At 52.2% G+C, this 23,273-nt stretch overlaps 3 protein-coding genes across 7 annotated transcripts in view; 2 read left to right on the top strand and 1 right to left on the bottom strand.

Annotated features, from left to right (window-relative positions):
- Window positions 1-3,997: 3,997 nt before the first annotated feature.
- On the top strand, window positions 3,998-5,330 carry LOC127477526 (C-C motif chemokine 14-like). Its single transcript, XM_051801958.1, has 3 exons — window positions 3,998-4,125; window positions 4,532-4,643; window positions 5,014-5,330. Exons 1-3 carry the CDS (start codon window positions 4,059-4,061, stop codon window positions 5,117-5,119), a joined length of 285 nt encoding a protein of 94 aa, XP_051657918.1. The 5' UTR covers window positions 3,998-4,058; the 3' UTR covers window positions 5,120-5,330.
- Window positions 5,331-8,554: 3,224 nt separating this feature from the next.
- On the top strand, window positions 8,555-11,034 carry LOC127477527 (C-C motif chemokine 3-like). Its single transcript, XM_051801959.1, is given in 4 exon segments — window positions 8,555-8,820; window positions 9,485-9,519; window positions 9,521-9,591; window positions 9,952-11,034. Coding segments are annotated over 4 exon segments (264 nt in total). The 5' UTR covers window positions 8,555-8,753; the 3' UTR covers window positions 10,043-11,034.
- Window positions 11,035-17,795: 6,761 nt separating this feature from the next.
- The window catches only part of RANBP10 (RAN binding protein 10), a 59,326-nt gene continuing 53,848 nt past the window's right edge, over window positions 17,796-23,273 (bottom strand). For 4 of the 5 annotated variants that reach the window (XM_051801899.1, XM_051801902.1, XM_051801901.1 and 1 more), the window contains 5 exons: window positions 22,528-22,723; window positions 21,697-21,821; window positions 20,694-20,839; window positions 20,096-20,207; window positions 17,796-18,056 (listed from right to left, as the gene is read on the bottom strand). In XM_051801899.1, coding sequence (XP_051657859.1) covers window positions 17,926-18,056; window positions 20,096-20,207; window positions 20,694-20,839; window positions 21,697-21,821; window positions 22,528-22,723 — 710 coding nt within the window. In that variant the 3' untranslated portion in view covers window positions 17,796-17,925. The remainder of the gene's footprint in view (window positions 18,057-20,095; window positions 20,208-20,693; window positions 20,840-21,696; window positions 21,822-22,527; window positions 22,724-23,273) is intronic. The other variant, XM_051801900.1, reaches the window with a different exon arrangement.

Here is a 23,273-nt window from a genome sequence, read left to right as displayed (position 1 = left end):
GGAGCCTCTGACCAGCCTCTGGCTCTGCCCCCGTGCTCAGACTCTGTGGGCTCTCACCTCACTAACGAGGACACTGCCTGTGCTGGGGTCACCCTTGGCTCCAGCCTTGTCCCCTCTCACTGCTCCCTGCAGTCTGGACCTCTGCCATCATCTTCTCCAAGCCCTGACTTCCCTCCAGGGCGATGCACGAGGTGCGCAGTGATTCCTGTGAAGCAGAGACACAGCCACCTCCATCCTGCCTGGTCTGAGACTTGTTTTGTGGTTTATGACATGTCTGTCCCTGCCTGGCACTGTGGTTTTCCTGTGAAACGTTGCATAAGAGCTTTCATATCATACTGGGGGAGCCTCTGCCCAAGCTGAGGTAGCATCACTTTCACACCACTGGCTCAGCAGAGGCTGTTTGGGTCCCTGTTGCACAGCCACAGTTCTGCTGCGTGGCTGTGGGTCTGCCAGGCTTTGTGTTTGCCTAATCTCCATTTTTAGGAGGATTGTGCCCCATTCCTGTCACTGCAAGGTCCGCTCTTGTTGCCAACGTCCCCCTTGGGTAACATAGAGGTTGTGGGGACTCTGCAAGATCATGTCCCTTCAGTGACTCTCCCAGGTGATGGAGGAAGACTCATTTCTTGAGCCTTCAGAACTCACCCTTCAGAATTCACCCTTGAATTCTGCCATGAAGAAAATAATTTAAAAAAAAAGGAAAAGATAGAAATAAGTGAGAGTTGCCCTCCAAGGAGGGATGTGATGTCAGTTTGCCAGCTCCAAACACAGCCATCACAAACACTTTTTCACTACAATATCTGAGGGCCTTAACATGTCTTTCTCCTCACATTCTTTAACTGCATTTATTTTTCTGATTGCTTGGGTTTCATCCTAATCAAACACTAAGGAGCATGGAAATTCATAACTTGCTATAGTGCCTTCTTGGAATTATCAGGACTAACCCTGCTCAGATTTAAATCACTGACAATTAGGCTGCAATTCCTTCCAGTCCTATTTTTTTCTGTTATCACAACTTTGCTTTAAAAGCTGAGCTGAAGCATCTCTCTATTGCCAGCTAAAACTCTGGGAGCTCAAAAGGGGTCAGGATTGAAGAAAGGAGGCTGAGTCCTCGCCAGGCATCATTTCCCCTGTTAACCACCTGACACAGAAGCCTCTCCAGCATGGAGTCTCCCTGACACCCCCAGGTCCACCCTCACTTAACCCCGGGGCAGTTGATTAACCTCACCGGATAAAAATAGAAAAATATTTCCTTTTCAGAGTGTTCAGAGAAAATTGGCATCAGATCCTTCTTTTTATCTTCCTTAGCAAAGTGGAGTCAGCTTCCCCTTTCTGGCTCACGTGCATCCACCTCTGCCTCCGCTTGGCCGTGGTGGTGAGGGCTTCCTGCTCGGTCACAGGGAGTTTCTTTTCTGTCCCTGTGCCAGTGGACGAGCTTGCCCAGCAAATCAGGGCCGACAGAACCCTGGGGAAGGGCTCCTGGACATGGCCTTCCTGCAGCCTCCGTGTCTTGTGGCTCCGGGCAGGACTTACCGCGCAGGATGCGTCCTGGATCACCAACTTACAGTACCTGGTGGTCCCCAGTGTCCGTCTGTAGGAAGCAGGCTTTGGAAGAGACTCTCATTTTCCTTGTTTTAGAGTGTCTTTCCAGGCTGTAGGACCTGGCACAGTCGTGCCTGGAGCCACAGGGTGAGCTCTGACTCCGGGAAGGAACAAGAGGATCGCCTTTTGTTCGTGATTACATCCTGAGTAACCAGAGCTTGAAAATGGAGCTGGAGACACCCTTCAGTGAGCACCCCAAGGAAATGTGGAGGGGCTTTACACTCAGAAAGCTGAGGGTTTAAAAGAAGCAAAACTAGAACGTTTTGTACTGTAAATGGAAAAGACTCAAAGTACACTGGGTAGAACAGAAGAAGACAGAGAAAACTTAAACCCCTCCCACTGCCTCCTGAGGGGCAGTTTCGGGCATTGGGTGATGCCCAGGTGATGCTCAGCCACATTTCCTGCCCTGGCAGCCCTGCTACTCTTGCAGTGCAGAGGCTGTGCCTCCCTGAGTGCACGATGGTTGTGTGGTTGTGTTTTCCAGCACGGCTGGGTGTGCTCAGTCACCCACTGGACTCCACTTCCCAGCGTGGGGCTTGTTCTGCCCAGCTCCTGCCCAGCTCCTTCCTCCCCTCACTGGCATCACTGCTGGGAAAGGCTGCACCTGAGCTGCCCCCTCAGCTTCCCTCCTCCCCCTCCTCTTGCAGAACAAATAGGATGCTGTTTATTTTTTATGTAAACAAGCAAATTGTTCAGAGTCCATTCAAATGAAAGGGAAACTTGGGCCGGCAGCGGGGCTTTCCAGCAATCCAGCAATTAGTTTTTTATCAACTAATGTCTGCACATCAGTTTCCCTTTCCAAAAGAAGAAACATCAAAAGGTCTCCAGGGAGTTATGAATCATCTGGCTTCCACAAACATGGCTTGAAAACCTGAGAAAGGGGAAGCAGAGCATCCTAGACCAGATCTTCTGCCAGACAAGCAAGCACAGTTCTGCAGAAGCTTCACAAGGGGAAGAGAACATCGACAAAACTGTGGAGAAAGGAAAGATGGTTTAGGGGATCAGCAGGAGGGCTGGAGGAGTTCATTACAGCTCAGAGAGACACTGAGTCCCTGGGCTGAGCACATGCAGGGAGGAATGTGGGACCTGTTTAGAAACACTTTTCTGTAGTCCTCGGGTGGCTGCACAGTGTGGGTGACCTCACACCAGCTCCTCCCGGGCCAAGCTGTGCTTCTGAGCCGCAGGGATTCCATCTCCCCATGGCAGCTGAGCCAGCACAGCAGCTACACAGGCCTGAGTTTGTGTTTTAATAGTTTCTACTGGGCTGGGAAGAGCCTCGTCACACCTCCCTGGGCTCCTTGAGCCTTCATCGGCAGGAGAGGTGTCCAGCTGAAGCTGGGGGTCAGGAGATATGGGAATGACCAGAGCAGTCACCACTTGGGTGGTTTTCCCCCAAGTCTTTTAAAAGGCACCCAGGGATGACGCAGCCCCAGGCACAATGTCCTGCTCCAGAGGGTGGCTGGGGGGTGCCAGGTGACCCCCTGGGTAGCTCACGGAGGGTGAGGGGGGACTGTGGTGCCCTGCATCTACTTAGAGCCTGGTTAGAAAGAGGGAGTAACAAAAAGAGTGTCAGAGCAGGGGCTGAGCATGACTGACAAAAACCTGCAGAAGGTCTGATGAAGGGGGAGTCCAGCAACAGGGGAAGAAGCTGTCCCCCAGGTTAACACAGAGATACGGTTCAAGGCTGTGGAAGATGGAAGATGAAAGACATCCAAAAACTTGGAACACCTGGTTTTTCATCCATTCCCCTCAGCTGGATGCTGACTCCTGCCCTGTCCTGAATCCAGGGGCTAAGCCAGTCCCATCCACAAGGAAGAGCTCAACTACACCTCCTTCTCTTTTCACCCCACACTTCCCAGCTACGAACAGGGATTTTTGTTCCTCTCCATAGTAACAGCGTGGAACGAGTACAATTTCTGCCAATATTTGACAACTTGCAGCTGTCCAGCCACAGAGGGCTGGTGGCAGCAGCAATCACTGTGTTTCTGCTTAATGCTTTCCAGGAATTCACAAGCCACCCAGCCATCTCCAGCACGTTTGTGTTGGCTCTGGGGCTGGAAAGGGACTTTGCATGCAACGCCGAGCTTTGTCTTTCCTATTGCCACAAAACCCCTCTCTGAGTGCTTGGGAGCTCTCGAGTTGACACCTCTGCAGAGGAAGATTTCACTTCCCTCGTGGCTGTCCCTGTCTGGGTGAACACAGAAGTTGTCAAAGTTCGCTGTCTTTCCAGGTATTGTCCCAGACCATAACCCCGATGATCCCACGTGACATGGAAATCCCCAGGGGCGAGGATAAGGGTAGACCTTTTCCTTGAATTTGTTACATGTTATTCGGAAAAGGGCTAATGAGGGGAGGGCTGGAGAGGATAAATGGCAGCTCCTCCTTGCCTGAGCTCACAGCTGAGCTCCTCTGAAGAGGCAGAGCAGTACCCGGAGAGGAAGAGCCTTCCCACAGCCACCATGTTCCCTGCAAGGACAGTCCTGCTGCTCGTGATGCTCCTCACCCTCTCCCCACACTCCAGGGCAGGTGAGGCACCTCATGGGCCACCACTTCTGGTCGGGACTCAGGGTCATCCCACCGGGGTGGTCAGGCAAGAAACCCACCAGGTGGAGCAGGGATGGGGCTGCTGGCAGGAGGAGCAACCCCCTGGCCAGGGCAGAGCTGCACATCCCAGGGGGCAGGGAAGGAAGGAAACTGTTCCTGGAGCTGGGTGGTTTTGGCAGATGCTGCAGGGCTTTTGGTACTGGATGATAACCTGGAGTATCCTCCTCTCCTGCCCAGGGAATGAAGGAGGAGGGCAGCTGGGGGTCCTCGTGGCAGCATTTGCAGAGTTTGGGGGATGCTGTGTGCATCAGCCTTGTCATGGGGGAAGGTCCTAAAGACAAACTGCCTTCCACAGCCAGTGTTCACAGTCTCTCTTTGTCTTCTCCAGCCCCTTATTCTCCATCTGAGTGCTGCTTCCATTATGTAAAGGGTGCTCTCCGGCTGGCAAACCTGAAGGATTGCTATTCAACTTCCAGGGAGTGTTTTTTCCCAGCAATTGTGTAAGTCCTGGTAATTTCCCCACTGCTGTGCTGTTTCCTGAGCCAGCACAGGTTCAGTTCATCTGTGGACAGGACAGGGCCAGGTCTGTGTAGCCTCCACGGTTTTCCAGCATGAAGAGGGGAGGGCATGACTGTCTGGGCACTTTTACAGGGCAGAGTTTAGTACGTGAGTCCACTGCAGCTCCTGAAGGCTCTGCACAGGCTCTAGAGGTGCTGGGCTGCAGCATGAGCTGATTGCAGGACACCAAGTACCCAGGGGCAGTGTGCAGGGCCAAAGGGAATAGAGAAGGATCAGGAAGGGAGGATGGCATGGGTATGAGTGGGATTATAGCTGTCATTTCTCACAAAGCTTCACCTTTAACCTTGGCAGGTTTAAGACCAAGAACGGGACCAAGGTCTGTGCAAACCCAGAGGAGCCCTGGGTGCAGAGAGCAGTTGGGAAGCTCCAGAAGAGGAAAGAACTTCGTGCCCCATGATGTGGAGTGGGTGCCCTGGTTAAGGCTACCCAACATCCTGGTGGGAAGGAGGGTCTATAACCATCCTCCCAGAAGGGAATGCAGAGGTCCTGGCTGCTGGTGGGGGACACTGACTCCCCAGAGCTCTGTGTCCACCAGCCAGGCACCAGCCCCTGGAATGCTGCTGGTCCTGCCAGCACCTGCCTGCTGATCACAGCCACAAAATAAAGTTTAGTTCATGTGAGATTGGAGAGTGGTGTCCTTTCTTCTCCCAGCCCCACAACGCTGCTGCTGCTGCCAGCAGGTCGAGGCGTGGAGCTGGGGTGGGATGGGGGCTCTTCCCACTGAGTCCCACTGGGGCAGGCAGGGAGGGGCATGGATGGCACTGTATGGATGCAGGGCATTTGGGTACTCGCTTCAAGGGAACCCAAAAAGGGCTGGAGACTCACCTGAGGGCTTTTAGGTGCAAAAATGGGCCCTTAGAAGTTTCAGCTCGTCCCTTGTGCTGCCCTGTGCAGGAGCACAGCCTGGCTGCCACATCAGCCCCAGGACTGTGGTGTCTCTGAGCTGTGCTGCAGAGGAAGGGTTTCTCTGCAGACCCCCCTGGTTAGGGAGGACAGGCAGGGGATGCTGAAGCAGACAAGGGATTCACCAACATACAGCCCTGGAAATCCCACCCCTGCCAGGATCCCTGGTTGCTCAGCAGTGATCCCTGCCAGGGTTTTGGGATGGGGAGGAGAACTGCAAGGGCAAGAGTGAGGAAAGTCATGGGTTGGGATAAAGACAATATAATATATAAAGCAAAAGCTGCACACAAAAGCAAAGCAAAATAAGGGATTCATTCACTCCTTCCCACCCTCAGGGAGGTGTTCAGCCATGGCCAGTGGAGCAGGGCTCCACCACGTGTGACAGAGACCTGGGGAGACAAAAGCTGTGATTCTGAATGCCTCCACATCCTCTTTCTTTTCCTGTGACTGTTCAGTAAGGGGGAGGGGGAAGAAAACCAACCCCCCCCAAAAAAACCCCTCCAAAAAAACACACCAAGTCACAAAAAAGCCATCACTTACCACCAGCCGGATGATGCTCAGCCAGTCCCTGAGCAGCTGCCACCTTGAAAGCCCTGCTGTGAGCACTCCCAGATCTTGGGGAAGGGAATTTTGGCTGCAGCAGCTCCAGAGTTGCTTTCACAGCAGAGGCAAAACCCACCTAGAGCTGAGGGATGCCCCACCACACTGCAGGTCTGGGAACCGGAGGTCTCATGGGCACCAAGAGGCAGGTGGAGATCTGTGGGTCCACCAGAAGAAGCTTCAGCCTGAGGAAGCCTCTTAAACTGTTGCCTTTATCCTTCCTGAGCTTTCAGACTGTGGAGTCACCCTGTTTGCTTGGACTTGGTGCCCTCTCCTGACAGCTGTGGCATAGATGCACCACAGACCTCAGCACCACCCAACATTTATCACACACACATGTAAGCTGTTAAACTATTAACTTCCATGATTACCCACTCAAACCCCAAGAGATTATACGAGTCAGAGAATATTTCCCCATCTCTACATTGCTTCGGGGTTTTTTCATCCGTGCCTACCCCATTTTAATTCCTGAAGTGGGGTTTTTCCTCAGTCAAAAAATTTGTATTCAATTTTAATTATTAGTGAGGTTGCAGGTGGTTTGGACAACCATAAACTCCTGTGCACAGCCTGTCTCCCCCTGTTCTCTCCACACAGAGGGCTGCTTGCCTTTACATTTGCCTAACAAGGAGCACCTGGAGAGCAGGCTGGAGAACACCTGGAGAAGAGGCTGTGCCACCAGTGGGAATGGCCTGGGAGCTTGCTGGGAGCAGGTTTGAAGAGCATGGAGAAGACTAAAGCCAAACCCGAAGGTTCACTGCTGGGACAGGGACACAGAGGGAATCCCAGTCCTCCAGAGCTTTGTGGAGCCTCCCCAGGCCCAACATACACTAATTTGCTTTATGAAGGGCAGATAGTGGAGGCATCTATTAATGCTTCCTGTAGGACTGGGGACAAGAATAATTAGCTAAGGGAAAGGAGGTGCCTCAGACAAGCCTGAAAAGGGAGCTCAAGGCTTGGCACATAAGGTTTTCTGTGCCAGGAGATGGCTGAAAAAGCCATTAGCTCAGTTCTCCCTTAATTACAGCCCTTTGCTTGTAACCCATGCCCAGGAGGTGGTGTGACTCTGGCAGCTGCTGGGCTCGAGGGTCTGTACATCAGGGACGTGGCAGGAGCTGCAAAAAGGAGGGCAGGAGAACCTGGGGGGATGCAGAGTCCAGAGAAGAGGACTCAGGAGCTCCTGTGTGTCAGGTGTTTTCTGTCTGTAGAGCCCTTTCCTGGGGAAAGCAGCATCAGAACCCAGTGGTGCTGTGCCCAGCTCTCTGCATGGCCACCCTGGCCCGTGCCAGGCCACCAGACCCCATGTTGTCTGGGCTATTTCTTCTAAATCAGAATTTTCAGCACATTTGATTTGTTTCCTTCTCCTTTCTTCTTACAGAGAAGCCAGCGAAAGTGTTCTTACAGCGAACATGAAATAATCTTCCAGGAAGTCCATTTCTACCTCTATTCTCTTCTGAGAAGCCCTGGCTTGCCTCATCCCCAAGCCACAGCCAGGTCCCCTCCTGTGCTCCCACTCACCACCATCCTTTGGGGATCCCAGTGGGTCCTCACCCCCTCCTCACACACAGACCATCCTGCCCTCCCTGGGAGCAGATCCCTGCATGGAAGCTGGGCTGGTGGTGCTGCTGTGTCTGTGCCACCTGCCCCTCCTGCCCTTGGGGTCCTCTCTGGGCTCTGGGATGACTCTCCTGGGGCTGTATTAGGGTTTGCCCCATCTCCCTGCAGAAATGACCTGTCTGCACTGATGGCCACAGGCCTCCATCCTTCTGACCCTCTTATTTTGATCCCAGTGCTCATGTGGGAGGCAGAGGCAACACTTGGGCTCAGACTTGTGATCAGACCCAGACTCTGTCCTCAGACACCCCACTGCCACTGCTCTACTTTTTTCCCCTTCTATAAAGTCTCCTGAACCCACCAAAAGCATCTCTGCCAACCCCTGCTCTGAGGTCCCTGCTAGTTTGGTCCAGGATGGCTTTTTCTGCCTGACATCCCATCCCAGAGTGCTTCACTGACTAACCCAACACCCTCTGTATGGCCAGGGTGGCTGGGGAGGCTGGTTTGGAGGGGACTCATTAGTCACTTAATTGGCCAAACCAATTAAACCCACCTGTGACTCGTTCCTGCTCAGACTGTGGGTCGTCTCTCCTGTCAGAAATAAACAGATGAGCATTGGACCTGATGTTCTCTGCCTTTATGGGAATATGGTTTAATCTGCTTTCCTGAGTAAATTTCGGTTCCCCCAGAGCCTCCTGGAAGCCCCTCACGGCGTCACGGCTTCCGCAGAAAGCAGAAGTAGCTGCCACCCTCCTCCTCGACCTTTTCCACCCCCCCCAATGGATGTGTCCCAAAAATAAACGACAGAAACCTCCCCGTCCCTGGGAAGGGGCTTCTTAGAATATGTCTGAAGTTTTTGGAAGAGCGGCCCGAGGGGGCGGGATGAGGAGGATAAATTATGGAGCAGCGGGAGCCAAAGCCACGGACACCAGGCAGGGCAGCACAGAGGACAGAGGAAGAGCCCTCAGGCAGCCACCATGGCCACTGCAAGGACAGCCCTGCTGCTCACCCTGCTCCTCACCTTCTCCCTGCACTGTGCCACAGGTAAGGCACCTCGTGGGCCATTGCTGCAGGTCCGGGCTCGGAGTCCCCACTGGGGATGTCCCACTGGGGAGGTCGGGCAGGAAAGCCCAGCAGGGAGTGGGAATGGTGCTGCTGGCAGGAGCAGCAACCCCCTGGTCAGGGCAGGGCAATGCAGGGCAGCACATCAGGGATGCAGGGGTGGATGGAGAAGGTGCTGGGTGGTTTCAGCAAAGCCGGCCCTGGGGAGATGCTGCAGGAGCCTGGGGAGACTCTGGCAGCTGTTCCCCAGGTCTCAGCTGGATGAGCAAGTGGTTGGAGGGGGGGGGAGCACGTTCAGCTGTTTGGAGCCTCCTAAAACACCCCACAAGTTGTGCCCCTGCCTTGGAAACCCCCAAAACTTCATCCCCAGAGCGAGCAGCCCGACCTTACCGTGCACTCTGGTGGCTGCAGCAACACGGGCTGTGGGGTGCCGGGTCCTGTGCTGTTCCCCTCCCCACCATTGTCCACATCCCAGTCCTGTGCTTGCTGCCACGAAGGGAAGCAAATCCCTGCTGTGGGATCCTGCAGGAGCTGCTGAGAAGCTCCACAGTTCCACATCCTGCGGTGTCACTGTCTGGTGATGCAATTAGCTGCAAAATGCTGCCAAGGTCGTTTAAAACATCTCTCCCTTCTCTTCCCTTCCCAGCCCACTTCAGACCCATCGAATGCTGCTTTGAGTACTGCAGAGAGACCCGTCCGACACGTGCAGAGCTACTATGAGACCCCCATTGACTGCCCTATGCCTGCAGTTGTGTGAGTATCCCAGGGATTGCTTCCCACCCTGGCACGGTGGGGAGCTGGAGCAGCTCCTCCTTCCCATCCCACCCTGCAGATGGCTCAGTCCCAGCCAGGGGCATGTGCCTGGAGGGGGCTGTGGCAGGAAAGTAGCTCAGTAGGGTGGGCAAAGGGGGGAAAAAATAGGTTTTAGTGCTTTCTGCTTAAGCCAGTGGTCTGGGAAGACTCAGACACACACCATCAGCCCAAGGAGGCCATGGACTGCTGGAGATGATTCCAAGCCTCCATCCAGGATGGGGCTGCACAAGGGAAGGGGAGAATGAGAAGGGAATGGCTCACAGTTCACATTTTCACTTTTTCCTCACCTTCTCCTTGCAGGATTGTGGCTGCCAGAGGTGCCAAGATCTGTGCTGACCCCAAGAAGCGCTGGGTGGAGAAAGCCATGGAAAAGCTTAGAAAGAAAAAATGAACTCCATCCACCATCCCACTTGCCCATCCAGTCTTCCTGTCTCTGCTGGGTGCTGACGGTGCTCACAGCCCTTCTCCAAAGGCTGCTGTGGCACCACCACTGCAGGTGGATCCAGCCCGTACCCTGGCAGGATCAGGTGTCACCACATTATGGACCAGCTGGCCACCAAGCTCCTCCTGCTGCCCCTGCCCTGCCAGGCTGTGCCAGTGGAACAAATATTTATAATAAAAACTCATTGCTGTAAGTTGCTGTCTGAATTTTTCCTGATTCTTCCAGCCCAAGGAGCAGATCCTACAAGCCCAGGGGATGGTGTGACCCAAAAAAACCTCTGCCACAAGCACACGTTTCTCCAGGCTGGGAGCGAACCGTGCCTGGTCACAGTGTACTTCATTGGGAATGTGATAGCAGAGCCAGGTCTTGACCCACAGGTCAAGGACATGGAGGTGAGGTTACCCTTGCCCCTAGGTAAGGCTGTACATCCTCAGAGCACGCTCACAGCCCCACAGGCTTTGCAGGTGCTCCAGAATTAAGGGGTCAGCAGTGGAGGGTTCCGGGAAAAGATACTGATCTACCAAACCCTTAATACCTTGTCAGCTTCCAAATGTGCTGGTGGCCACTGCAAAATATCTGAGGGAGACGAGAAACAATATCCAGTGTGCTGGGAGAGTGAGGACACAACCCCCTTGAGATGGGCAGGGAGGTGTCCTGGCTGCCTGTCCCCCTGCAGGGTTGGGGAGGGGTGGGAGCAGCATGGCACCCCAGACACTCACACCAGGCTGCTGGTCCATCACCTCACGGGAGAGGTGCAAATCCACATGGGAAAACCACAGAAAGGTGAAGGCAAGGAATGTGGCAAGTGCCACAGACTGATCCTCAGCCCAAAGCTTCCTCAGTGTTTCATGCTCTGTCCCAGAACACGGCAGGGCTGTATTTTCTAGGATACCGAATGGCATGGGAAAATCATCCCCAGTGACATTTCTGCCCGCAGGTCATAAACACCATGGGATGAAGCTGAAGCAGAATCTGATGCTGGGGGACAAACATCCCATGGATTGTGCATCCCCTGTCAGAAGGGACACAAGCTGTCAGCACAGACTGACAAAGCACACGGCTCCACACCGGCTCTTGCACATGGATGTGTATTTTAATAAAAATAATTCTGTCAATATACAGCAGAATGTCGATTTTTTTACCATATTTCCAGTATATTTTCATAGGCTTTTTCTCAGTTAAAATCCCCCCCCCAATCCCCTTTTCGAAGTTTTCATGCGAAGCGTCAGATAACTTAATTCACAAATACTAAGCTTAGACTGAACCAATGTGCACAGTTTGTGTAATGTCCATTTAGCCAATGTTGTACCAAAGAGGAGGAGCTCCCTTCCGAAGGCGATGAGAAGCCTGGAGTGGCACAGGGAGATCTGCCCCCGCTCCTCCGGGGCTGGTGGGAAACCTGCAGAGACCTTGCACCCCGTGCTCCAGCCGAGCATTTCATACCTGAGTTTTGAGCAACCAGCAGGAGAGGAGTTCACTGCGTGGTGGGCAGGTCCTGGGGCTTGCCCTGCTGCGTGCCAGAGCTTCAGGTGCTGGCAGCCTCCTCCTGCCTCCCCCAGCTGCAGAGCCGTGAAGAGCGTGCACAGGCGGGACCGAGAGACAATCCCAAGCCAAGCCCTGTGCAGAGTCCTTGGTCTGGAATTCACCATAATTGTATTTTTCGAATTTTCTTTAAAATCCGGAGTATCCCCAGAGCTGCTGCTGTTTCTCCTTTCTCCAAGTTTGAGCCAAGTGTGGAAGCCCAGCCTGCAAAAATCCCTCTGTGCTCCCTTCTGGAGGAAGGGTGCAGTTGAAGTCCTCCCAAGCAAAAGAGGTCTGAGCAAGTGCCTCGACCCAAATGGAGTGACCAGGGTCTGCCTGGCCAGGGGATATGGAGCAAGGAGCAGAGGTTTGCATGGCCTCCAGGAATCCTTCTGTGGTGATGTGAGTGTAAATCCCTCATGGGAGTCAAGGGCTTCCTGCAAGCAGGAGAGAGTTAAGCCTCCCTCCTGGAAAGAAAACGGCCAGCAGGACACGTGCTCCTCAAGTCTGGATGATGCCCTGGCTTGTTGGGCACTGTTACAGCTCAAGCTGCAGGCTCTGAGCTCTGTGGGACATGGGGAGAGGGACAGACATGCCCTGACCAGCCATCCATCACCTGCCACCTCTTGTTGCAGGAAGGATGGTGGAGAGCAGCCAGTGCTGCCCACAAAAGAGGCCTCCAGGTTCTCAACTGCTCCCCTTTCCTCTCGAATCTACTGTAGCTCCTCCCAGCTCCCAGGCAACACTTCTCCAGCTCTGCCCTACGCAGCCAATGCAACAAGATTCACAGCCACCTCTGTCTCTTGAGTAAGAACTGCTGGACTGCAGTTCCCTCCATCACTCATCCCTCATTCCTGGCATGTCCTTCCCAAGTCTTTCTGCAGAAACACCTTGGGACAGACGTGTACAGCTGGAGACCCAACACTAGCTCTCTACAACAGACCTACTGCCTCCCCAGCCCACCACTCAGTCTGCTCTCACACTGGCAGGGTGGGAAGTTGCTCCTTCTGCAAAGGGGACTCCTGGGTGGACCAGGGCCTTTTCAAGGTGTTCCTTCTCTCAAGCTGTGACCAGCTCCATGGGGCCTCACTGCACCCAGGACTGAAGCATGACGGACCCCTCTCTCCATCTGCTGCCCATGGGGCAGTTCAAGTCTGCACTCTGCTTCTTCATGGGAAGAGCTTCCCAATCCTGTCTGGTGCCCCACACAGCTTCACAGCATTTACAGGCTGCTCTACAGCCTGACTGCCAAGGTTCACCTCCTCAATCAACCCCACAAGGGCAGAAGAAACTCTGAAACTTGCATCTAAACAACAGCTGCTATGTATTAACACAGACAGGTACCAAAGCACAGCAGCAATCCAACCTGGTTTGCTTTGCTGAAGGAGGAGATGGTTCATCATCCCTGATGCCCAAGGTGGAAAATTATATACTCAATCCCCAGAACTAGTTCCAGCAGCTCTGGTTGCTCCAGTTGTTCAAGGGAGACTCAAGAACAAAGCTATTTAAAGAATGGTAAAGATGCCTTAATAAAACGTGACAAACAAGGACACAGCTTGTGAGGACAGGTTGAGATGTCACTGTGAAAAACCAGAAGGAAAAAGGAAGCATATGGAAAGATCCTAGGCAAAGGTAACTATGAGGAATGATACTCCTGGAGGGGCCCATCTTCCACACCAGTCACAGCTCCATCTCCCAGTGTCCAAACCCAGTAGGCAGCAGCACAGTGAGGACAACAAGGATGCTGGAAACAGCAACAAGCTGTAGCACCCATAACCAACACATCTTTTATATGTCCCAGGGCAACGAGTTCCAGCTCTGGTACTCACAGGGGGCTGGAGGGGAGGGAGAGCAGCCACCAGACAACCTCCCCTCAACAGCTGGATGCTGCATATTGTCCAGTGCTTCACCTGGGAGTCCCTCTCCATTCTGCTCCCTGCACACAAGGGCTCAGTTCCTAACCAGATTCCAGAAAAACAGCAGAATTGCTCCAGCCAGGCCAGCTGCAGGCTGATGGGATCCTGTATGGTGACAAAAAGGGACTTGTGCCCAGATCTGCCCCTTTAGGCCAGCGTGGCACAGCAAGCCTGGGAAGGGCAGTTGGTGTTGCCATGCCTGTGCTCGACACAGACACGAGCCACAGAGCTGGCCCTGGTTTGGAGCAGCTCCCACAGCACCCAGCAGGCACATACCACTATTGGTGGTCATGCAGCTGGGAGAATACTGGGACTGTGGGAGGCAGACAAGCAAGAAGGGAGAGCTGGTAGCAGCAAGAAGTTTTCCCAAAACAAGCTGGCTCTGAGAGCACATTGAAGGATGCAGGGGAAACAGACCTCCCTACTCATGGGAGGGCTCATCTGAGGCCTCATTCAACCTTCTAAGTCTTGAATTAGCTTTTGTTAAATACCTGCTAGGGTAGGCTCATGGAACATCCAGAAGAATCATCTGGAACGAGATGGTTCCAAGGGGAACACGAACCAAGAGAAACAAGATTTGGCTCCCCTGGTACAGGAGAGATGTCTACAAACTCAAATGCATCCAGCAGAGGCCACTAAGATGGTCACAGGCTAGACTACTATGTGTATGAGGTGGATACACCTCCCAGAAACCTTTATCCCAGACACTCCAGTGCACCTCACTCCAAAGTTCTTCCAGTGCATTCTTGATGCTCTCTCTCGCTGCTCTGGGGGAAGAGCATGAACCCTTCTCCACAGGGAGAAAAGCCTGGTGATGCAATTCAGCTCCATGAAGACGTCTCCACAGAACCCCTGAAGGACACTTCAACCAAGGCTCCAGGTCTGGAGTTCCCAAAACGTTGTTCTCAAAAGGCCACTTAACAGTCAGGGCATTGGGCTCAAACTCAAAGCCCAGGATGTGCAGGGCTGCTGTTCACCACCCTGGAAAACAGGTTTTCACCAGGTCCCTGTGAAATGTTATCCTTCTGAGAGGCCCTCACTGCAGTGCTGAGTTTGAGGAAGGCTGGTGGAGTGGCTGGTGCCCAGAGCACAGAGATGGAGTGTTTTTGCCACTCTACAGATCACTCTGGGTGGTGCCTCTGGACTGATCAGGGGAGAGCTGAGACCCTCCGAATGCGCAGCCACAGCAGAGCTGGAAGAGGTTTCTCCTGGGAGCAGTGACCAGGTTGCTCGAGGTACTTGGAATAACAAATCCCAGCTTTTATAGAAGTACTTTTGAACTGCAAGTAGCCTCTGTTCAGGGGGACAGCCATTTTCAAAGCTGAAGACCCCAATTCACTTTAGTTCCGCTTTTTAAAATTACTGCAACAATCCAAACCAAGTTGGTTCAGCCAACATGAACCATCAAAGAGCAGCCAGGGAGATTCAAAGGCAACAGGCTTTGAAATACAACCTGGGAAAAGCAAGCCAGAAATCCCACCTAGGAATGAGGGGTAGGTGAAGGCCTACACCCCACCAGACACTGCAAACAATGCTGATCTTCTTTGTACTGAGTCATGGCCACGTTAGTCAGAATCTGAGCAAAATAAGCAGAAACCAGTAGTGAAACCACCAGATCACTTGAAATAAATGAAAAAAATCCAAGTAACATCCATCAGGCATTTCCTGGCACCAGAATAACCAGATATCTAGGAACATCTCTTGTTTTGGGGCTTTTTTTTTTAACAGTGAAAGGGAAACCAAAATAAAAAAAGATGCTCTAGGACAGTCAGCACAGCTTTGCTGGGAAACCAAGTGGGGCATTACTATGACACAAGATGAAAAGTCTTGGCTTAAAGAAACCACAAAGAGAAGGAACCCAAAAACCTCAGAAAGAGATAGTGTTGCTACAAAGATGAGAAGTCTGATTGCAGCCAGACTGCTGCAAGCTAAACAGGGACCAACAGCAGAGGATGTTGCCAAACATGAAAGGCAAAGCCAGGTACTGAGTTTTTCCAGCCTCAGCACCCACAATCAGCCCAGCAGTGTGCCCTAAGCCTGGGTCTAAGGAATGAAGAGCCTGCAGGAGAGACTCACCAGGCCAAGTTCACAAGCTGCCTCAGGCTCTGGGGCCCAGTGGGCTGGGACAGGCAGCCCTGGCACGTTTGGGATCAGAGGCTTCAGAAAGGAAGCCCGTCCATCGAGTTATCTCTGCACTTGCAGCAAGGCAAGGACTGCAGGCTGGGGCAATATCCATCTGCAGGCCAATGAGGAGAGCTGAAAATCAACAGATGAGCTTTCAGGCACATCAGGTGTCTCCCAGAATTGACAAGAAGCCCCAGATTCCCAAGTTAAATTCCTTCTGCTTAGTGCAGCCCTCTGCCTCTGTCTCCCTAGAAAAAGCCTGTGGTAGGCAGGGCTCCCTCTGCTTTTTTCAGCTACACAAGTTAATCTGATAGAAATATCTCCTCCATCTCCAAACCTCCAGCTGACTGTTTTCTTAGGCCACCATGACTCTAGCACTGCCTCTACACACTGTACACCTTCACCAAAAGGTAGGGATAGCATTCCCAACCACCTCCAACACCATCTGCACATTCCCTGCCACAGTCATCTTCTGCAGTGCAGGGGACACCCGACCCCTGCCCTGCCTGGATTTCAGACCTCACGTGCCAGCTGCAAACCCAGCCTAGCTCAGAGGTCACACACCACTCTCCCTTCTCAGTGGCACACAGGCTCTCTTGCTGCTTCAATTCCTGGCACAGGCTAACCTCCATTTTAAGGGCAAACCTCATCCCAACCTGTTCATCTTTCACTGAACCTTCAAAAAAAAATAAAAAATTGGTGAACAGCAGTAAAAGTCACGTTCATTTTGAGCTCCCCTGGGTCCTCCCCAGAGCTACTGACCTAAAATTCATTTGGTGCAGAACTGCAACTCCTGCCACGCAGCCAGGCTGAACCTGCCATCTCTAAATGGTACAGCAGAGGATGCAAAGCACATGGTGGTGCTGCCCACAGCCTCACCAGGTGACAGTACACACTCAGAAACAGAAACAAGTGCTTTAAATGCTTGGTATCACTTGAGTCCCTGGGCCTGACACCACAGCACAGACACGTCAGTCCATCTTACTTGGAGGTTACTCACCCACAGATCTTTGCTGGTCTCCTTTGGGCCTGAAACTTCAATAATTATCTTAGTAATCTCCTTAAAGAAACATTGCTGCTCTCTCCTGAATGGCCCAGGCCTGGCAAAGCTGGTACTGACCCCAACCCACAAGCTGATGTCAGCATGTCCCACCTGAGAGGGTGAGCACAGCTCAGCCCAGGTTTCTCAAGACACTTCCAAAATTCAGAAATGCTTGTTTAGATCAGTGTTATGGGGACGTGGGGGCAGGAAATACTGTTATTACTGAGTCTTAGTGCCAGAGCCCTCCTACATGGAGATAAAGGAGGATTTGTTAACAAAAAACTGTTGGCCCAATGGGGCAGCACCCATGGATGTTTCTGGCAGGCTCACACAACCTGCTTCTACACATGCAGTGGCAGATGGTTTCATTTTCACCAGTCCTGTCCCTCCAGCTGCCAGAAGAGCTGGATTTAACTATTTCTCAGGGTTGTGAGACACTTCTACAGCACAACCACTAACACAAGGCAACATCAAGTCTTCTACTCTTCCCACTCACAAAGCCAAATTCGAGAGCCTTGGGCTCTTAAGAGAGGCACCAGGAAGGACCAGGCTCCTCCAACTCCCACCATTAGTGCATGACAGGACCTACCTCACCAGGTCTCCTGCGGGGTTGTACGATGTGTATGTCTGGGACCGAGTCTGTGGGCAATAAATACATCAATGACTTTGTGGAGGTGGAAGAGACCTTTTTAATAAACATGATTCAAATAAAATAAAATAAAAAAAAAATCCCTCTGAACTGCCACTGTGAGAAGAGTTCAGATAACTAGCACAGAAGATGATGCTGTATGTGCACGATGGAGGGAGGAGGGAAGAAAAGAACAAGCTGTCACCAACTTGATCAGCTTCCTCAGTAAATCAGCATAAACCAGCTCAGCAAAACTCTCCAGATAAAATATCGGTGGAACCATGAGAAACAACTCAAATCAAAACAAAGAGAAATCCCTACATCAGAAGGCGCTACATTAGAATAACCAGCGAAATACTGAGTGCTGCTGGAGCCGCAGCAATGGCAGGGAGACAGGTGAGATCTGCCGGTCGTTCCTGGGGTCAGGAATAGCCACACAGTGAGGGGACTCACTCAGTCCTTTCACAGGCAGTGTTTGTGTGTGCTAGAGGGGGTGTCGGTGGCAGGGAGGTCAGGCTATCGAACGAGGTGGTGGTGCAGAGTGGCAGCAACGGAGGGTGAAGGGCAGCACTCAACGATGTCAACTCCATCTTGCTCTGTGTTAGTGCAAATAGTCGTCTACTCTGGCAAAGGAGCAGGAGCCCAAGCCCACACGAGCCATGAGCCGCAAACACTCCGAGGCCTGGCCCAGGGCAAGCATCAGCGGGGGCTGCTTTGGCAGGTTCTGAGATTCTGTGGGGGCAAAGAAAGAAATCCGTTTAGAAGAGGTGTCCTGGCTGTGTGCTGGCTCACCTGCACTCGGGTCCCTCTCAGTCCCCACCGGGCACCCAGCCCAGCATCCCTGGCAGGAGGTGCTGGCTCTGGGGAGAAGTTACTCCTTGAGTTCTGCCAGCTCTGTGCTGCTGCTCCTCCACATACTCCCCACCCATGACATGTCCCACGGCTCAGCAGGGCCTTTGAGAGAGCGTTGCTGTGGGGGTCAGAGCAACAAAAAGGCAGTGAAGCTCCTGCTGATGCTGTCTGCCAGAAAACCCTCAAAGCATGAGAGACTGAAGCATGGAAGAATAAGGAAAGGCAGGAGAAACTGGCACCAAGTGAGAGCAAGCTCTCCACCTCTCACACTTGTGCAAGGCTACACAGCAGCCCAAGCCCTGGACAAACTTGTCTCTGCATCTTTACAAGTGCATGTTCACTGTGCAAGCACGAGGGAACCCTCAGCTGAGCTGGACAAGGTGTCTTGTGACCTGTGTGATGAAGCATGTCCAGACACCATCGTTCATGTCTCCCTGGTGACAGTTCTCGGCAACTTGTCCACGCTCCTCAAGCACTGACAAACAACTGCTGACTGCCAGGGGAAGGGACTCTCCTTCCCAAAACATGTAACTTCTGTTCCTCTACTCGGTCAGAACAGCTGTTCCTTCCCCCAGAAGACAATCTCTAAATCTCCTTCTGGCACAGATCCCCTAGGAAATCCTCACGGGCACAGTGAGCCAGATCAGGCATAGGAGCCCAGCATGGGTTTCCAAGACAGAGAACCTGTCCAGTGGACAGTGTCTGGCTGCTGTGGATGGACTGGGGAGTGTCCTGCAAAGTTACCTGGGCAGTGACACAGCATGGGCATGATCTGGTGACAGGTTCAAGGGCCCTGCCTAGAATGAATCAATCCCTTTGCCGCAGACTGGTGGCAGGCCATAACCTCATTATTTCTCCACCATGGGTTTTTCTGGAGCTGAAGGTGCCAGGAGGATCAGTAAAGGGACAGCAAGACACTGAGGGCAGCAAAGACTTCCATCATGGCAGGCCATTGCATTTACTACACCAGGTTCAAGATGGGGGCAAATGACAACAAGCTGTTGGGCCACGGAACGTGCTTGTCTAAGGAAAATGGAAGAACAGGCATAAATGTTCAGCTCTGAGGACACAGAGGAGGGCAACAGACTGCTCATACCTGGGTCCAACCATCCTGCTGACACAAAGAGCAAAGCTTATCAGAAGAAGAGGAGCTGCCTTGACAGTTGAAGAAAACCAAGCTATAACCAGATCTCTGCACAGAGCAGGGTCCTCTCAGTGCAGTTAAGATCGTAAGGGAAAGAGCAACAGGGCCTGCCCTGCAGGGAGTCAGGCTCTCTGGGATCTGGCAGCCATAGCAGAGGGTGGGAACACACAGAGGCAGTGCTTGAAGGGAAGGTAAACCCTGTCTGCATTTAACTCTGCGTGTTCAGCATGAACTCAAAGGTAACTGGAATTATGGCTCCCCTCTGCTTTAGAGCCAACACTATGGAAAACAGCTTCACTCATGAGGTGCTCCAAGAGAGCAACTGCATTCCCTCCCAGAAAGTGGGATGATGCCAGGACTCAATTCTGCCAACCCACACAGCATGGAAAAGTGCTCTGGTAATGCCTGCAAAATGATTCAGGTAGGTTCAGAACATGAAGGAAGAGGGGCAGGAAATGCATCAAAGAGATCTTGGTTTCTTCTGTAAGCAGGGGAGGAAAATCCTAAAGAGCATCCTTGGAAGCAGCACTGAGGAAGATGCAAGGAAGGGAGCCAAAAGAAGAGTTTCTCAAGGGGATCCATTCTCTGCAGGCTTCCCTCCCACCCCCCTTCCTGCATCACTGCCCTGACAGTCCCCAGCAACAGAAAGAGAGGCCAAAGCTGAAAACAAGAACTCCTGAACTTTCCCTAACACTTGCAGGCTTGCCCACCACAGGACAGCCTTTGAGAGCAGGTGTGTCCAGGGGGAACAGCTCCCACAGGAACCAGATCTTACCCAATATAGCACTATTGAGAGCAGCACACACAGGTTCCCTCTGGATCGGGTCCAGCTGTTGGCCAACGGGGCAGTTCCAAGGGTCTGAGTAAGCTAACAAGCTAAAGGCGTCCTGTGTGAGAGAACAGAGAGGCACAGTGAGGTCCTGCAAGGCTGCAAACACACAGGAGAACCACCAAGTCCGTCAGCTGGGGCACCTCCTGCCATCACCACGGTGACAGGTGCCTACCTCCTGAAAAGAAATGGCCCTTTTCTTCTTGGCAGCAAAGGACCACACTGGGCCATCAAGATAGTGGGTTAAAGAGGGTGCCCCCTCCACCTGGCAGGGGAGCCAGCACAGGAAGGCAGGTAGAGTGTCACCTGGAGAGAAGAAGAGCATGCAGTTGCTCCAGGAAGGCAGGCAGGAGCTGTAGTTCTCTCCTGTGCTGAGAATTGGGTGTAGATGCTCTACGTTCATGGTTTGACCTCTGATCCCCACGCAGGCCCCCTCTTCCTCAGCAGGTGCAGAAGTGGGGGCTACCCAGGGTCTGCAAGGGAACCCACACCCCCACTCCTGGCCCAGAGAACTGCTGCAATGCAGCACAAGGCCCAGGCTTACCTGAAGCATCTTTTTGTGCACGGTGTTCTTCCCATATTCTCTGCAAAGCTGTTCGCTCAGGATCTGCAGCTCCCGCCCAAACTGGATCATTCTCTCGGTGGCAGCGTGGTTCCCTCCACAGAGCTGCCTCTGGGGACAGCTGTCTTCTGGAGGAAGGGCAGTGGAGAAGGAACAGTCATCTCTCCTTCCTCACCAATGCCCACTCTGTGTCATGACACCCACAAACTCCTTCCCCTTCTGGAGCAGGTGGCTGCTCCCCGCTCTAAGTTTACCCCAGTGGAAGCTTTCTGTGATTCCTGCACTACAACAGCCAGCAGTGGGCTTTTCACAGTGTCTGATAAGTACAGGAAAGATTTGAGCTCGGTTTAATGCCACAGGACTACCTAGAAATCAAGTCTCCTGATAAAATCCCAGGAGTTTACAACTCCAGCTGTGTTACCCTTTCATGTGTGTAATACATACACAGAAATCCCTCAGTTTAACAAATCCTGGACTCAGAAAACTTTCAGTCAGACATGCCAACACCACCAGTTTCCCAGTATTAGTGGCCACAAGACCCATTTCAGCTGGAGGAATCCCCAGTTTCAGAGGTAGTGTGGCAGATTCATCCTCTCCCTCCTGGCTAAAGCACCCACAAACAGGACAGTCACAGCTGACCAGCCGTGCTGAGGCACAGCCCAGCTCAACTTCCCAGCTGGCACTTCTGCCAGGACTGCTCTGAGCTGGATTTCATGACCAACACTGAACAAGCCTTTGACTCCTACTGCTTTCCCTGCTCCACAACATCGCCAGCACTGCTGTGAGACTGTGAAAAGCCAGACCTAGTTTTAGTTCCAGGACAGATTCATTTTCCCCATGAAACAGGCACCTTGAGAACTTCATTCACTGGGTGGGGAAAGAAGCCCAAAGTACGTGTTCTACTCCCCACTATGCCATCACAGTTTTAACTCTTGATACCAGCTCTTTTTATTTCCCTTTACCCCTCCTGCCTCTGAGGCCCTACCCATGCTGGACTCATCCGTCTGCAGGATCTCTTCATGTTTGTAGGTGCCATTCATTATCCTGGTGGATGAATTTTCCAGGACTCCGTTGGGATAATGCTCAGCCTCCATTTCCATCTCGCTGTCACTGAGGTAAAAAGAGGGAAAAAAGGTTAGATGTCCAAATTAGAAAGGGAAGAAATTAAGAGCTCATGTGCCAAATGGTGCCCAGCAATGGCCAGCAGAGAAGGAAAGGTGCCAGCTGGACTACAGGGAGCCAGATGGTCTAAGTCAGCATAGCAGAAATTGTTGCAGGCTTCTGAATACAATTTATGAAACAGGTTTCTGTTCTGGAAGTGCCTGTCATAATTCCAGGTGCAGAGTGCTTTGCATTTTCCCTTCAGGAAGTGTTCATCCCTGGGACAGCAAACAGCAGCCAGACAATAGATAACACACTAACAGACTGCACAGGAGGGGAATCTTGGCTAAGCCCTCAGTCCTTGCAGAGAGTGCAGTACAGAACACTTAAATGTTCAAGACAGCAGGCTGGCTGAGACTGCTGAATAACTACTGATTAGAGTGTCTAGACAAACCCATGGCACCAGTGTAATGGGACAGCTTGGTGTCTGGAACAGGAGCATCATAATATTCCTTATGAGATAAGCCTCCAAGCCTGAGCCACAGAAGGGAAACTGGAACAGGTTTGTGGCTGCTGGGAATTGTAGTGACCTTGTAGATACCAAATATTGCTCAGAAGGGCAGGACAGATGACCTTCTAGCTCCTCAGAAAGCACACTGAGCCCTTTCCCACCGTCCCACTCTCACTCAGGTGTCTCCAGAGGAAAAAAAAATACCTGGTTTCTTGATTACTCGTACTACTGTGCTGCTGAGATTTGGTAGAATCTGTAGAATTGGACTCAGAGTAGTTCACAGATGAGGGGGAAGAGGACGAGGAAGATGAAGATGATGAACTCAGTGCTGGGTATTTACTGTGACTCTGTTTGCTTTTTGTGGACATGACTCCATTGCTACAGGTTGGACTATCTGCTCCTGAAAGCCAAGAAGAAAGAAAAATAAGACCAGACTGACAATATTACTCTGTTGTGAAGTCAACAATTTGGCACAAGAGGCTTTGCTTTCCTGACCTCCTCCCACCACTGCATCAGTGAGACACCGAGTCACTGGTGGCTACACTAAAGGCCTGCCTTCAAAACCTTCTTTATTCTGAAAAAAACTGCTCCGCAGACAACTAATGCAAAACCAATAAATAATAACCAATAAATAACTAATGCAAAACCAATTCTGCAACAGTGTAGAGACACACATGCTAACAGCGCATCCCCTCAGCTGGGTATCAGAAAGGAAACGAGCATTTCATGGAATCATGTCCACCTCAGACACCTGCTCTTCTGTCCTATTTAGAACAGCTGGGACCAGTTCATCACTGGATGGGTGTAACCCAAAACTGTGTATTCTATAGCCTTCCATGCCATTTCCCAGAAACTGTTATCAATGAACCATTTACACCATCTGCCCATAGAGCCTGACTCCTCAGGCTATAAACTGGGTGCTAAGAGGCCTGTGAGATACGAGGATGCTC

The sequence above is a fragment of the Manacus candei genome, unplaced genomic scaffold, assembly GCF_025592945.1.
Source record: "Manacus candei isolate 608988 ecotype Guabito, Panama unplaced genomic scaffold, ASM2559294v1 h1tg000053l, whole genome shotgun sequence".
In the NCBI taxonomy this organism is placed as follows: domain Eukaryota; kingdom Metazoa; phylum Chordata; class Aves; order Passeriformes; family Pipridae; genus Manacus; species Manacus candei.
This window is presented reverse-complemented; position numbering and strand designations above follow the sequence as displayed.